General features: G+C 36.7%; 1 protein-coding gene across 1 annotated transcript; it reads right to left on the bottom strand.

Annotated features, from left to right (window-relative positions):
• Positions 1 to 4,219: 4,219 nt before the first annotated feature.
• LOC134802300 (myb-like protein X) lies at positions 4,220 to 12,947 on the bottom strand. The gene is made up of 4 exons (XM_063774884.1): positions 12,622 to 12,947; positions 10,868 to 11,317; positions 9,784 to 9,975; positions 4,220 to 6,248 (listed from the first exon to the last, which is right to left on the bottom strand). The coding sequence occupies exons 2-4, from the start codon at positions 11,307 to 11,309 to the stop codon at positions 4,531 to 4,533; spliced, it is 2,352 nt and encodes a 783-aa protein (XP_063630954.1). The 5' UTR covers positions 11,310 to 11,317; positions 12,622 to 12,947; the 3' UTR covers positions 4,220 to 4,530.
• Between the last annotated feature and the right edge of the window lie 123 nt (positions 12,948 to 13,070).

Raw genomic sequence — 13,070 nt, 5'->3', positions numbered from 1 at the left:
GATTTCGTCGCGTCGCAACAAGTAGCTACAAGTACATCCGTCCCACACCAATTTTGGTGGCTAGCCATCATAGCTGGGCATTAACTCGTTAATCCGTTATTCGTTAATTAACGAAGTTAACTTTTCGAGTAACGGATTAACTTTTAAGTTAACTTTAAAAACCTGTAACGGACTTGTTAACTTCCGTTAACTTTTCTTAAGTCCGTTAATCGTTAATACCTAAGTACCTACTCACACCAAGGCCGCGCGCTGCCTCAAATATAACACTAGTATACCTTCGAGTGCTGCTGTGAAACGCCTGTTTTCGGCGGGAAAGGATATTTTTTCTCCAAAACGGGCGTCGCTATCAGACGACAATTTTAATATGCTCATGTTCATGAAGGGGAACATGCACCTTATGGGCGATGCTATTATTCATTAGTAATGATTACCATGTTAACCCATTCATGGCCACGAACCGCTGAGGGTACACATTACGCCGGGCCACCATACAAACCGTTTTTAGCTAAAACGTATGACTCAGCTTATGAGTCTCGAGCCTGGCGCGCACGGTAAATAAATCGCCGCTTATGAAGCCGGCCAGTTGAACAGCATTATGCAACATTTTTACTAACCACCGTTTTTCTGTGCCTATCAAAAAAAACTAATTACCTATTGCAGTTTGGTAAGGCGGGTTCAAATTCCGGTAATCCATAGCCATGGTTACAAAATACGAAATCACAACAGCACAGGAGGAGTATAAAGTCGCCCACGAATAATCAATAAATCGTGACTAAATAATATTTATTTCCCATGTTACTCCAAAATACATCTCTAATAGGGGGGATGGGATGAATCACTTCTTGAACTCTTGTGACAAATACGTCAAATACCACATGAAAAATAATACCGCCGCCGCCGCTCGGATGCATTCCTTGTTTATTGTCCAAGTGTGTCCGATAAGCTTACACCTAGTCGGTCATTTATCTTTGTTTTGGTAAACGCCATTATATTAGTAACAATAGAGAACTTAAAATGTATTATAATACTTCTAATCTGCCGTAGAAACCACGATGTTTTAAAGAACTTGTAAATATTTGTCACAAACTATTTGTAATACAATACATATTAGTTAGTGATAACTGTTTCAACCGCCTTGTTTTATATTGAAACGAAAAAAAAAATGACCTTAACATCATTGTTAGTAGGTAATTGCCTAAGATACAATACAACGATCACCAAATATTATGACATGTACAGTGGGAGAAAATCCTAGTTGCCTTACCCCTTATACAAAACAAAATATTATTATACTACGGTTTGGTTCCTACAAAATGTGGCTTACCATCATCCAAACAGTAATCAGTTGTAAAATGGTACAATATCAAATAGCTTCAACATGAAATAAGCTTTAAAACAAGCCAATAAAGTTTATTTTAGCCTGCTACGGAAACATTAGTAGTTTTTACAAGTAGCGCCAGGCCACGGTGACCCATACCTTGAGCCATGTCAATAACTTCAGAAATATATATATATTTTTTATTTTTTAAATATGGATTTTTCTGTTTGCTTGCATCGCATATGTATCTAGAATTTCAGTATATTTACTATATTGCACTGACAGTAAACCAAACTTGAATATTCTAGACCCTGTTTTCATTAAAAAAATACGTTTATAATTTTTTAACCTAATATACCTTGTAGAAATGGTTGTTAGCTTATATGATACTTACGTTATTACATCAAATTACGTTTCGTTTAAGTTTAAATCGGAATTTATTCAAGACTCACATGTGAGTCACTGGCCCTGCGGAACTGTTTGAGCATGACCCATACGCTGAGTCGCTGGCCCTGAATAGTAGATTAGTCTTTAACAAAAATCAAAATTTATGATTATTTCTTCTAGTTTTATTTCTTATTGCGTATATTTACGATTTCGAGTTAACGATTAACTTTAACTTCCGTTAAAACTTTGGTAAAGTAACGTTTTAACGTTTAACGAAGTTAACTTTTAATTTAACGGATTAACGATTAACGAAGTTAACTTTTTGATTAACGGTGCCCAGCTCTGCTAGCCATAAGCCGCGCGTGGCGCTGTCGCCACCTACCAGCCATATCTGTCCTGATCGTAACAGACGCGTTTTGTTAGAGAGTGAGTCTTCTGTAAGTACTATTATTTATTCTGTGACCTGGTATAAAATAATAAAAAAAATGATAGTTCTTAATATTTTATTGCCACTAATATTAATACTATTCTTGGCCTTAAGTACTAGTATTTTACAGTGGTATAGCTAATAACTATACTAATTCGAGATACACATGAGATACATAGGAGTAAGCTCAGTATTTTATTACGTAAGAATACTCATCACTTAACATTCACTTTTGTTATACAAATTGGCCAATTCCGCATCATAATAATTAAAAATTAAAAAAAAAAACGAAAGGTGTATCACAAGATTTATTTAGGATGGTTCGTATTTATTCACTATCTCACATACCTTGTTACATTTGCCGAATAAATTTATTATGCAAATTTCCTTGAAAAAATCCATCGCCCAAAATACTCGAGATCCAGCAATTTTGACTTGATTTACTTAACAATTTCTGCACATTTAACTTTTAGAAAAAGAATCCTTTTAATACATTTAATTAAAAAAAAAAAAAAAAAAATCATCAAAAAATATTACAAATAATTGTCTTGAAAAAAAAAAACACCATAAACTAAACTAAAAATAAATTAATTACATTCTATTGAGCGAGGTATTGATTTCATTATATTACATGAACGAACTGGCGAACTTATAGCTGTTATAAGAGCTATAGAGCTACTACAGGCGATTTATTTAATAATAATAATGACAATTCTTTAAGGTAATCACCACAAGCTCTCTGCAATGAGTTTTGAGTGCATTATATAATAAATTAAGGGCAGTAACCACAAGGTGTGCCTAGATTTTTTTCGATAATTACTTTTCCTAGTACAGTCTAGTAGTATTCATCTCAAAACTTAAATACGCGATTAAGTCCCGTTGTGCAATTTAATAAAGCCCTATTCACTTCATTCAGTTATTTTTGTTTATGGCAGTATATTAAATTAGAAAAATGAAATGATAAGTTATAGTTCACCTTTCTCATATATGTATAGTAATATATGTATAAACATAACACGGATCTGACAGCTGTCAAATTAGTAATACCAGTCTAACCAATATATTTTTACTTTTTAGCATTAGAAATAAGGTAAACAATCTTGATGTGTCTTTTAATTGAAAACACACATTTTAAAAATAAGTTACGGCAAATATGTAACAATTATGAATCTAATACGATCATTTATATTCTTCTGCTTTCATAAGTAATAGTTAGTGATTTTTTAAAAGCGTTTTTCAATTGAAAGACATGTCAAGATCGCTTACCTTCTTTCAAGTTCTTTCTAATGCTAAAAAAACGAACTATAGTTTTATTATTTGATTGGCTACGGGCGACATTGCCCTCAAGTGCATACAGAGAAAAAATTTCTTCTATAAGATTTGGCTTAAAAGGTCCGGCATCCAAAACATCCTTCCATTAAAAAAAAAATACACATTTCTAGGGATTGACAGGGCTATGCTGGCACCATCTGCTAAATACTTCGACCGGCCAACCTTAACTTAGACCTATATATTTATAAACTATACCATCATTCACAAATAAATTCCACCAAATCTACCAAGAAATGTCACTGTCACAATGACATCTGTCAACGTCATTATGACGGACCGGATGTCACTAGCCTTTTTGTAATAATAAAAAATACAATTATCTGACAGGTAATCATGCAATAAAATATTTTTGATTTAGATCTTTTGAAGGTGAAGGACATACTTAATAAAATCAGTTTTTGTATGGAATACGGAAATTACGTCAAAATAAACAGCCTGGCAAAAAAGAGTAGAAAATAAAAAGTGGCAACACTGTAGTGTCCCTTTCAAATCAATTTATATAAGAGAACGGGACGACACTACAGTGTTGCCACTTTTTAAATTCTACTCTTTTTTGACAGGCTGTAGACTCCATTTTCTATACCTTTAATGAAACGCTGCCAACTACATAAATGAAGGGCTTTCAAAAGAAACAACACAAAAATAACAGGAAACAAAAACTCAACAATGCAAATCACCACGACCACGATGATATAGGAAAACATTCGAGCGCTCAAAATAGACGTCAGATGCCGAATGAAGTGAGAACTTGACTTGACAAGCGAATTCACGTTTTAACTACATCTTAAGACGATAATGTTATTGTATTAAAACGGAATACCAAATGTTGTTTAGACCTGAAGTGTTACCATTGCAATACGAACATTTCTACCTCAAAATAGTTATAATTCAATATAAATTAATAAAACTCCTTTTTTTATAAGTCTGATTATTTAAACTAAGCATTTAAATGTTGTATTTAAAATTAGTAGTAAATTATTTACTTACGTGCATTCTTTCGCCAATATATTTACTATAAAAGGAACGTTTCATTTTTCTGGCAACACAGTGGTAGATTTGATGGAATTCATTTATGTTTTATGGTATAACTGGATAACAATACCCGTAGTGTATCAAGTTTTTCAGAAGCCTCAGCATCTTTACATATACTCCTAAGTTTAGTACAACTCTCTGTATGACTTTTGTAATAATTTGCACAGCAAAATTTAAGTTTACAAGGTACGCATGTTCCATTCAATTTTTTAATACAATACGTACAGTCTTTCGAGTCAAAAATCGATGAACATTTCAAGCAATACTTGACGTTTTCATTCTCAGATACCTTTTTGAATGTAGGTTTGCATTTATCACAAGAAACTGTCGAAAAATCTGCATCTCCATTCTGCGCCATTTCGTTTTTATTAATATCCGTTTCCTTTTTTATCTTTTTTTGATTAATTTTTTTGCACTTCTTAAAATAATCATTAAGTTTCGCGTCAACTACGTTGAGTATATTATCGTTTGGGATAGCTTTTTCATTATCGTTATTAATATCCGTTGTATCACTAATTTCTTCAATTATTTTATAAACTGTTACATTATCAATATCATTAATCGCTTCTTTATCTGATGCAATTGATTCATTATTATTGCATTTATTTGTCTCATTGTCGTGGGTAACCATTTTATTTTTCTCATCTTCATCTTCTATAAGAAATCTTACGTTAGTATCAGATATGCTATCAATGTCTTTACTAGATGAAACAACACTTGATTTGGAACTTAAGCTATCTAAAGACTTTGGGGATGCTATATCTTCACTTAAGTTACACTTTTGTAGCGCTGGTAAGTTATTTGGCACTTCTTCTTTTGAATTATCTGTATCTTTACTTGATTCTTTATTAGTATCACTAGTAATTGTTATTTCATTATCTTCCTTTTTACTTTCTTGTGCTGTATTTTCACTTGGCTTCTCTAAAAAATCATCATCATCATCTATAACTATCACATCATCGGCTATAGGAATATCCATATTTTCCAAATCCTTTAGCAATTCATCTTCATTCATACTGCTATTATGCAATATGATTTCATCATCAGATTCAGACAATTTCATTTCTGTTTTTTCTTTATTTTTAGGCACGTCTTTTTCACTTTCATTATTAGCCTCATCTTCAATTGCATTATTAGCCACATCTTCTTCAATTTCATTATTAGCCATATCTTCTTCGAATTCATTATTAGCCACATCTTCACTTTCATTATTAGACAAATCTTCAATTTCATTATTGGCCACATCTTCTTCAAATTCAATATTAGCCGCATCTTCACTTTCATTATTAGCCACATCTTCTATTTCATTACTAGCCACATCTTTAATTTCATTATTATCCACATCTTCAATTTTATTACTAGCCATATCTTCACTTTCATTAATAGCCACATCTTCCTCAATTTCATTACTAGCCACATCTTTAATTTCATTATTATCCACATCTTTAATTTCATTACTAGCCACATCTTTTTTAATCTCATTATTAGCACGATAATTTGAGCAGATTACCATAACATCTTCATTGCTTGCTTTTGCCTTTTGCTTATTACTTTTATCTTTAATATTGCCCAGTAAATCTTCAAGCTTAGATCTTTTCTTCAGAAACTTATCGTTTTTAGCACTCAGATTAGGTATTGGGATAATTTTACCTGTACCAGTTTCATCTTCATCTGCGTCCACTTCCATTGGTGATGTGGTTGCAGGACGATCATTCGATTCAGCGACAGGAGGAGACCTGGTGAAAAGTGCCTCTGGAATAGAGAAATAAAGAATATTAAATACTATGTTTTGTTAATTATGTTATCCTATATTAACTCACATTTATAGACGGGTCTAACGCGAATTTTATTAAATTACCTTGATTTCCCGACGTTTCGACACAGGTTTCACTGGTCGTGGTCGCGGCTGACTGATGTCCCAGCAAAATGTCAAAACAGAGATTTGTGCAACTACCCGACGAAAAGTGTATGGAGAAGTTTGGGGTAGACATCACATTTTCAAACCACCCACTACACATAATGTTAATTATTGTCAATAGTCCGACACGCAACACTCACAATATCCACGCACCCGTCCGAAGATACATCCTTTGGCTTTAACTTTTGTATCACTGGTTCCCAAGTTGGCGATAAGTTGAAACCATCCTCCCTATTAAAATTCCTGGGGTGTTTCTTGATTTCAATTGCTTCTCGCACAACTCGAGGATAATAATGTCGTTCAGTGGAGACTACTTTTGGTCTATGCAACTCAATCCAGTGATTTGTGCCAGATGTAAGATGTTCGGCGATTGCGGATTTGTGTAATTGGCGATTTTTAACTGCCGCTATGTGCTCTTTCACCCTCTTGCACGCTCCGTCTATAAATGTGAGTTAATATGTGTTCAAAACGCGAAAGTTTAAAATATTATATGTTATCCTTTACCTTTAAACGAGCAATTCTTGTATATTTATATACATAGTTCGGGGATCTCGGACGCGGCTCTAACGATTTCGATGAAATTTGCTATATGGGGGTTTTCGCGGGCCAAAAATCGATCTAGCTAGGTCTTATCTCTGGGAAAACCCGCATTTTTAGTTTGTATAGGTTTCATCGCATTTATTCGTGATAAACTATAACATACACAAGTACAGAACAACAAAGAAAGTTAAACATAAAATAAATAAATAGTTTACCACGAAATGGTCCCGCCTCAGCATAATGCTAACCCAAAAGTCAGCGCTGATCTTCCGGTGAGACCATTTGTGGGTCACGAACGCAGCTGTACGACACGGCCCCATCATAAAACTGAACGCGACTTAGCAGTTTGCGATCAAAGCTCGGTCCCAGATATTAGGCATCATGCGAGTATAGATTCCAAAACCACGAAATCCCCATAATTGGAACGCCATGACAATAAGCAGGTGTAGTTGTTGTGCCGTTCTCGAGAACGTTCTCCCTTTTGTATGGGGAATGTTCCCGGTCGGGAACATTCCCAGTAAATTGAGAACGTTCTCGAGAACGACACAACTATAAGCAGGTGCTGCGCCCTACAGCATAGAGAATTATAGTCAGACAAGAGTGCTCACTACATACATCAGTTTTGGTACCAAAAAGACTATTATTTTCATAGTCGACATCTAGCATCGAGTAGCGGAATTATCAGTACTTTAAGTAGCAGTAGTAGTAGTAGTACTGTCAAGTGACAATAGATCACCGACCGGAAAGGCTAATGCTCAACAACGTAAGACTTTCCGGTCGGTGATACATCTATTGTCACTTGACAATACTACAACTGCTACTTAGCAGTACCAAAGACATATGTAACTTCGTATAAGATGAATAAAGTCTAAGGAAAAAACGTGCCTCAGAAATCAAGAAAAAGTCATTCTCCGATAGATGGCGCACTCACCTTTAGCCTATGCTCGGCTAGATGGCGTGACGACACCGTTTCATATTTAACAATTTTAACACATAGATATCAGTGAATGAACATGGGTCAAAATGATATAAAAATAATAAAATCATTTATCCATATTTTTTTTTTTATAATTTTATACGTTTTCATTTTGAGTTTTAGTCGTGTGTCGATAGATGGCAGTAAATTTACTATGACTACAAAATTTACTATGACAGGACCCCTCTATACTATCTATTCTCTTTGGCAGTACTGATAATTCCGCTACTCGATGCTAGATGTCGACTATGAAAATAAGTCTTTTCAGTACCAAAACTGATGTATGGAGTGAGCATTCTATGCATTTTTTTCTCTATGACGGTAGTACTATTATTTATTTGACGACCGACCGCTCTGGCCTAGTGGGTAGTGACCCTGCCTGTGAAGCCGATGGTCCTGGGTTCGAATCCCAGTAAGGACATTTATTTGTGTGATGACACAGATATTTGTTCCCGAGTCATGGTTGTTTTCTATGTATTTAAGTATTTATATATAATGTATATATATATCCTTGTCTGAGCACCCGCAACACAAACCTTCTTGAGCTTACTGTGGGACTTAGTCAATCTGTGTAAGAATGTCCTATAATATTTATTTATTTCTTTTTAGGGTTCCGTACCCAAAGGGTAAAACGGGACCCTATTACTAAGACTCCACTGTCCGTCCGTCTGTCACTAGGCTGTATCTCACGAACTGTGATAGCTAGACAGTTGAAATTTTCACAGATGATGTATTTCTGATGCCGCTATAACAACAAATACTAAAAAGTACGGAACCCTCGGTGGGCTAGTCCGACTCGCACTTGTCCGGTTTTTTTTATTCTGTCTCGTTCTTCTTCTTCTTCTTTATTAGGGGCTATATAAGGCTCCAAAGCCTATGTATCACTGCGACCATTCCTGATCTATTGTGATCGCCACCTATTACAACTCTCGATCCAACCCTGCAACTTCGAATAGCTGCAGGATCCTTTTGGTCTCGAGAGACTTTACCTCCTCCGGGCGTAATATGTGTCCGCCCAAGATTAGGTCACGAGTACGCATTAGGCAAGGGCACTCTGTGAGGATGTGCAAGGGCGTCTCCTCCGCCTCCATGCAGAGTCTGCACCGCCCTATGTCACGTTTCCCCATGGTGTGCATGTGCTTATTTAGGCCGCAATGCCCGGTAAGCACCCTTACCAAGTTGCGCAGTTGGTTCCTAGACAGCGCTAAGGCGTTCGAGGACGCCTTTTTGCTGAAGGCCTTGATAAGCGCTTTGGAATGGTTCAAACCTGTTGTTTCTCTCCAGAGTTGAATGGTTTTGTAGTGACAGTAGGTCTTTAGGGTGAGCCGCGTTAGGCTTTTGGGGATACCACAAAAGGGCTCAGGACTGTAGTTCTTCCCCTTAGCCCCTGCTCGCGCGAGTTCGTCGGCCTTCTCGTTTCCTACGATACCCGCATGCCCCGGGACCCAACGTAGAACAACCTTGTTCCTGGCTCCAAGGTTGTTCAATAGTTGCCTGCAGTTCTCAACCAGCCTCGATGTGGTGACATCGGAGGTTAGAGCTAAGAGTGCCGCCTGGCTATCCAAATGGATATAGATAGTATGGTTGCCGTAGTTGCTTTGCAGATTGATTGACGCACATTCTAGAATGGCGTATACCTCTGCCTGGAATATAGAGCAAAAACGTCCTAGGTTTAAGCTGATGCTTTTCCTAGGCGCTTCACCGTATACTCCGCAACCTACTTCAGATCCGGATTTGGAGCCATCAGTGTACCACCTCAGGCTTCCTTCTTTCCACTTAATTTGACTGTTTGACCAGTCCTCCCGTTTCGGGATTTCCACTGAGTAAAGTTTGTAAAGTGTCTGTCTCGTTACCTTCAATATAGTCTTCATCGGGCGGGTCCTCCCACCAAACCGGGCTGGGGCAGGTCAGGATCTCCATCAGGTCCTCGTCCGTCAGCTGCTCGTCCATGATCTGGATGGCTTCTGCCATGCTCAGCTTCACACACTCCGCTGACAGCACAGCGGAGTCTGTGTGAGGCTGTGGTTGACCAGGTTTGTCGTAGGCTGAAATGTAATGTTTTATATTTTAAAGACAGAAAGATACCATAGGTACCAATGTAATTAAACAAAACCTTGGCACTACTCATATTCGGTTAACATAGTTTTAACGGCCTCCTAGCCTAGTCGGTAGTGGCCCTGCCTACGAAGCAGGAGGTCCCGGGTTCGAATCCTGGTAAGGGCATTTATTTGTGTTCATCAGAAATATTATGGATGTTTTCTATGTATATATGTGTATATTATATATATATCGTCGTCTAGTACCCACAACACAAGCCTTATTGAGCTTACTCTGGGTCTAGGCCGATCTGTGTAAATTTGTCCTATAATATTTATTTATTTATAGTTTCATAGATAACGGAATTTTGTACCTTTAGACACTTAGTGCCTAAATATCTGAATAAAAGCTATTTTATTTTTGGTTCAACAAAACCGGACAAGTGCCGAGGGTTCCGTACTTTTTAGTATTTGTTGTTATAGCGGCAATAGAAATACATCATCTGTGAAAATTTGAACTGTCTAGCTATCACGGTTCATGAGATACACCCTGGTGACAGACGGACGGACGGACAGTACGTTTCGCCGCCCCAGAAGTCAAGGAAGAAAAACAAAATTCAATCCGCCTGGGATGGCATATGCCGCCCCGGGGGTTGGCGCCCCGGGCCATGGCCACAATGGCCCTAGGGTAAATACGCCCCTGCGACCCGCCCAGGTTTCGCAGCGGTTACACAAAACCTTAACAAATTATACACCGAAACCTTCCTCAAGAATCACTCTATTGATAAGTGACCGCATGAAAATCCGTTCAGTAGTTTTTGAATACGCGAACATACAGACAGACGGGGCAGGGTACTTTGTTTTATAATATGTAGTGATTCATAAGGCATAGCAAACTTACCCTTAAGTGGAACTGCATACTTCCTCTTAACAGACCCAGCTATTTCCCCAACTACCTTCATATTAGGCTTCGGCTTTAACACCACTTTATTAACTGTCAGCTTCCGTTTCCTCTTATTTGGGTGGTACTCCTCATCTTGCGCAAGTAATATCTCTTTACGCAGAACTTTTGACAGTTTGAAAGTCTTTTGCGGTAGATTCTGTATCTTTTGTACGCTTTGTAGCAATGATTGTTTGGCTTTGGGTGACGGCTTCTTCTTTACCGGTGCAGTTTTGGTCGGGGTTTCCTTCGTTGGGCTTTTGAGAAGGTCAGTTATGTGTTTCATGCTCCGATCTTTGGTTCGTAGTTGGCGCTTCATCTGGGCTGACTTGTGGCGTGTCACCATCACCTCTTTTTTTGGTAGTTTTGGATCTTTGCCTGTTGTTTGACCTTTGGAAGACATGTTTACTCCTAGAACAGAAGGTCATACATTATTAACAAAAAGAATGTTTATTATCCATGAAACGCCTCACAATATGAGATTAGATAGTATAATATTATTCCTTCAGATAACTTATGATAAAACTGGGGTTTTTTTAACTATACTTGAAGCAAATTAATATGTATGATGTATGTTTCAGCAGTTTATTTGGGATTTTGGGTTTGGTATCAATGTAAATGTTGTAACATAGTACAGTTGCCATCGCCTTCCAGTTGATATATTGGAGCGGCCAAAGTGGTCACAAATATCTGGACAAAGCATTATAAAGATTGGAAGTGAATGTTCAGATATTTTTGAGCACCTTGGCTGCTCTGATATATCTAATGGTAGCTATATACAGGTTGATACTGAAAAATGCTAATAGTACAATTATACAGATATATAGATGGGAGACTATCAAATAACCAATATACCTTTCATTGCAATATATTGTAATGCCCAAAAGTGTTCACAATAAGATAGGCCTTTAAATTTAACCCTTGTCTAGAGCCTGTATATATATAATTTACTAGGTACTATGTCAAATTTCAATAGACATTCAATGATTATAGAAAACATTCAATAATCAAAGCTCTTACAACAGGGTACAAGTAAAGAACCATGAGAGTACTTGCAACAAGAAATTATCTAAGTATGTTGGAACTATTACTTAAAAGAAAAACCAATCAACTACGATTTGTGATGAATGTGATGATGTCATCTATCTACCTATAATTGCTAAACAAGCTACTTATATAATGTCAACACTTGAATTAAATCAGTTGAACATATCTCCCTCAAATACCTATGTCAATATCAACAATCTTGGTCCTTTTCACAGATTAAAGCACATACATGAGCCATGCATGCCTGCTGCATGAGGTCTCAGAACAACATTGTTATGTTGTAACATTGTATTGGTGTCAGGATAAGCCAGTTATCTAATACACATCTTAAACCTGAATGCAACAAACAGTTGTTTAAACAGAGAGAGAGTTTAAACAGTTAAGAGAAAAAGAGAAATATTTAAATTATATTCACTCAATGCACTAACAACTGCGGTAGGTAGTGCAAATTGGTCGATTGAACGTATCAACACTATCAACGCAGTAGGTACACAAAGTCATGTAGTTTATACGCCTTTCCAAATAACGCTGTCTCAGCACAAAACATAGGTTTATATAAACGTTTGTATGTATTTAAGTAGCAATTTAGGTCACTAAACCTGAAATTAGTGCAATAAAATTGTATGGTAGAAACCGAGTGTGATACTACATCTGGAAAACATATTTACCTGCAGTTCTAAACAGCGAAATCACTTCCGCGGCCAATTAATACATTAAGATAACAAATTAACATGAAATAACTTGGTAGTATTACACAAATTAATAAGGAAGAAGCCAAAGTTCGCCTCAAGACACTCTCGTAAAACAAAATCAGCTCGTAAAGGTAAGGTACACGGAACGTCACGCTGGTTTCAGTTAGAACCGTGTCACTTTAAAGTTTCAAAGAATAACCTACAGGACGCAGTGGCATTGTACTATATTACAATATCAATAAATGTAACCATCTGTAATCAATAAAAATATCAAGCAGGAGCTAATCTGATATCGATAAATAGAAAAATATAGCTTCTAGCAAGGTAAATAGGCTCACTATAAGGTAGCAATTACTATCATCACACACCCACGCTGAAACTTTCCTCAAAGCCCGTTGTTAATGTTTGTATGAAAGAAATGTAGA

This window comes from Cydia splendana, chromosome 24 (genome assembly GCF_910591565.1).
Source record: "Cydia splendana chromosome 24, ilCydSple1.2, whole genome shotgun sequence".
In the NCBI taxonomy this organism is placed as follows: Eukaryota; Metazoa; Arthropoda; class Insecta; order Lepidoptera; family Tortricidae; genus Cydia; species Cydia splendana.
The sequence above is the reverse complement of the archived record's forward strand: the minus strand, read 5'-3'. Positions and strand labels throughout refer to the sequence as shown.

Coding starts and splice junctions, on each gene's coding strand:
- LOC134802300 (XM_063774884.1), bottom strand. CDS start 11,309: ATGTCTTCCAAAGGTCAAACAACAGGCAAAGATCCAAAACTACCAAAA. Junction 9,976..10,867: donor GTATGCAGTTCCACTTAAGG/GTAAGTTTGCTA, acceptor ATTACATTTCAG/CCTACGACAAACCTGGTCAA. Junction 6,249..9,783: donor CGATGAAGACTATATTGAAG/GTAACGAGACAG, acceptor TCTCTATTCCAG/AGGCACTTTTCACCAGGTCT.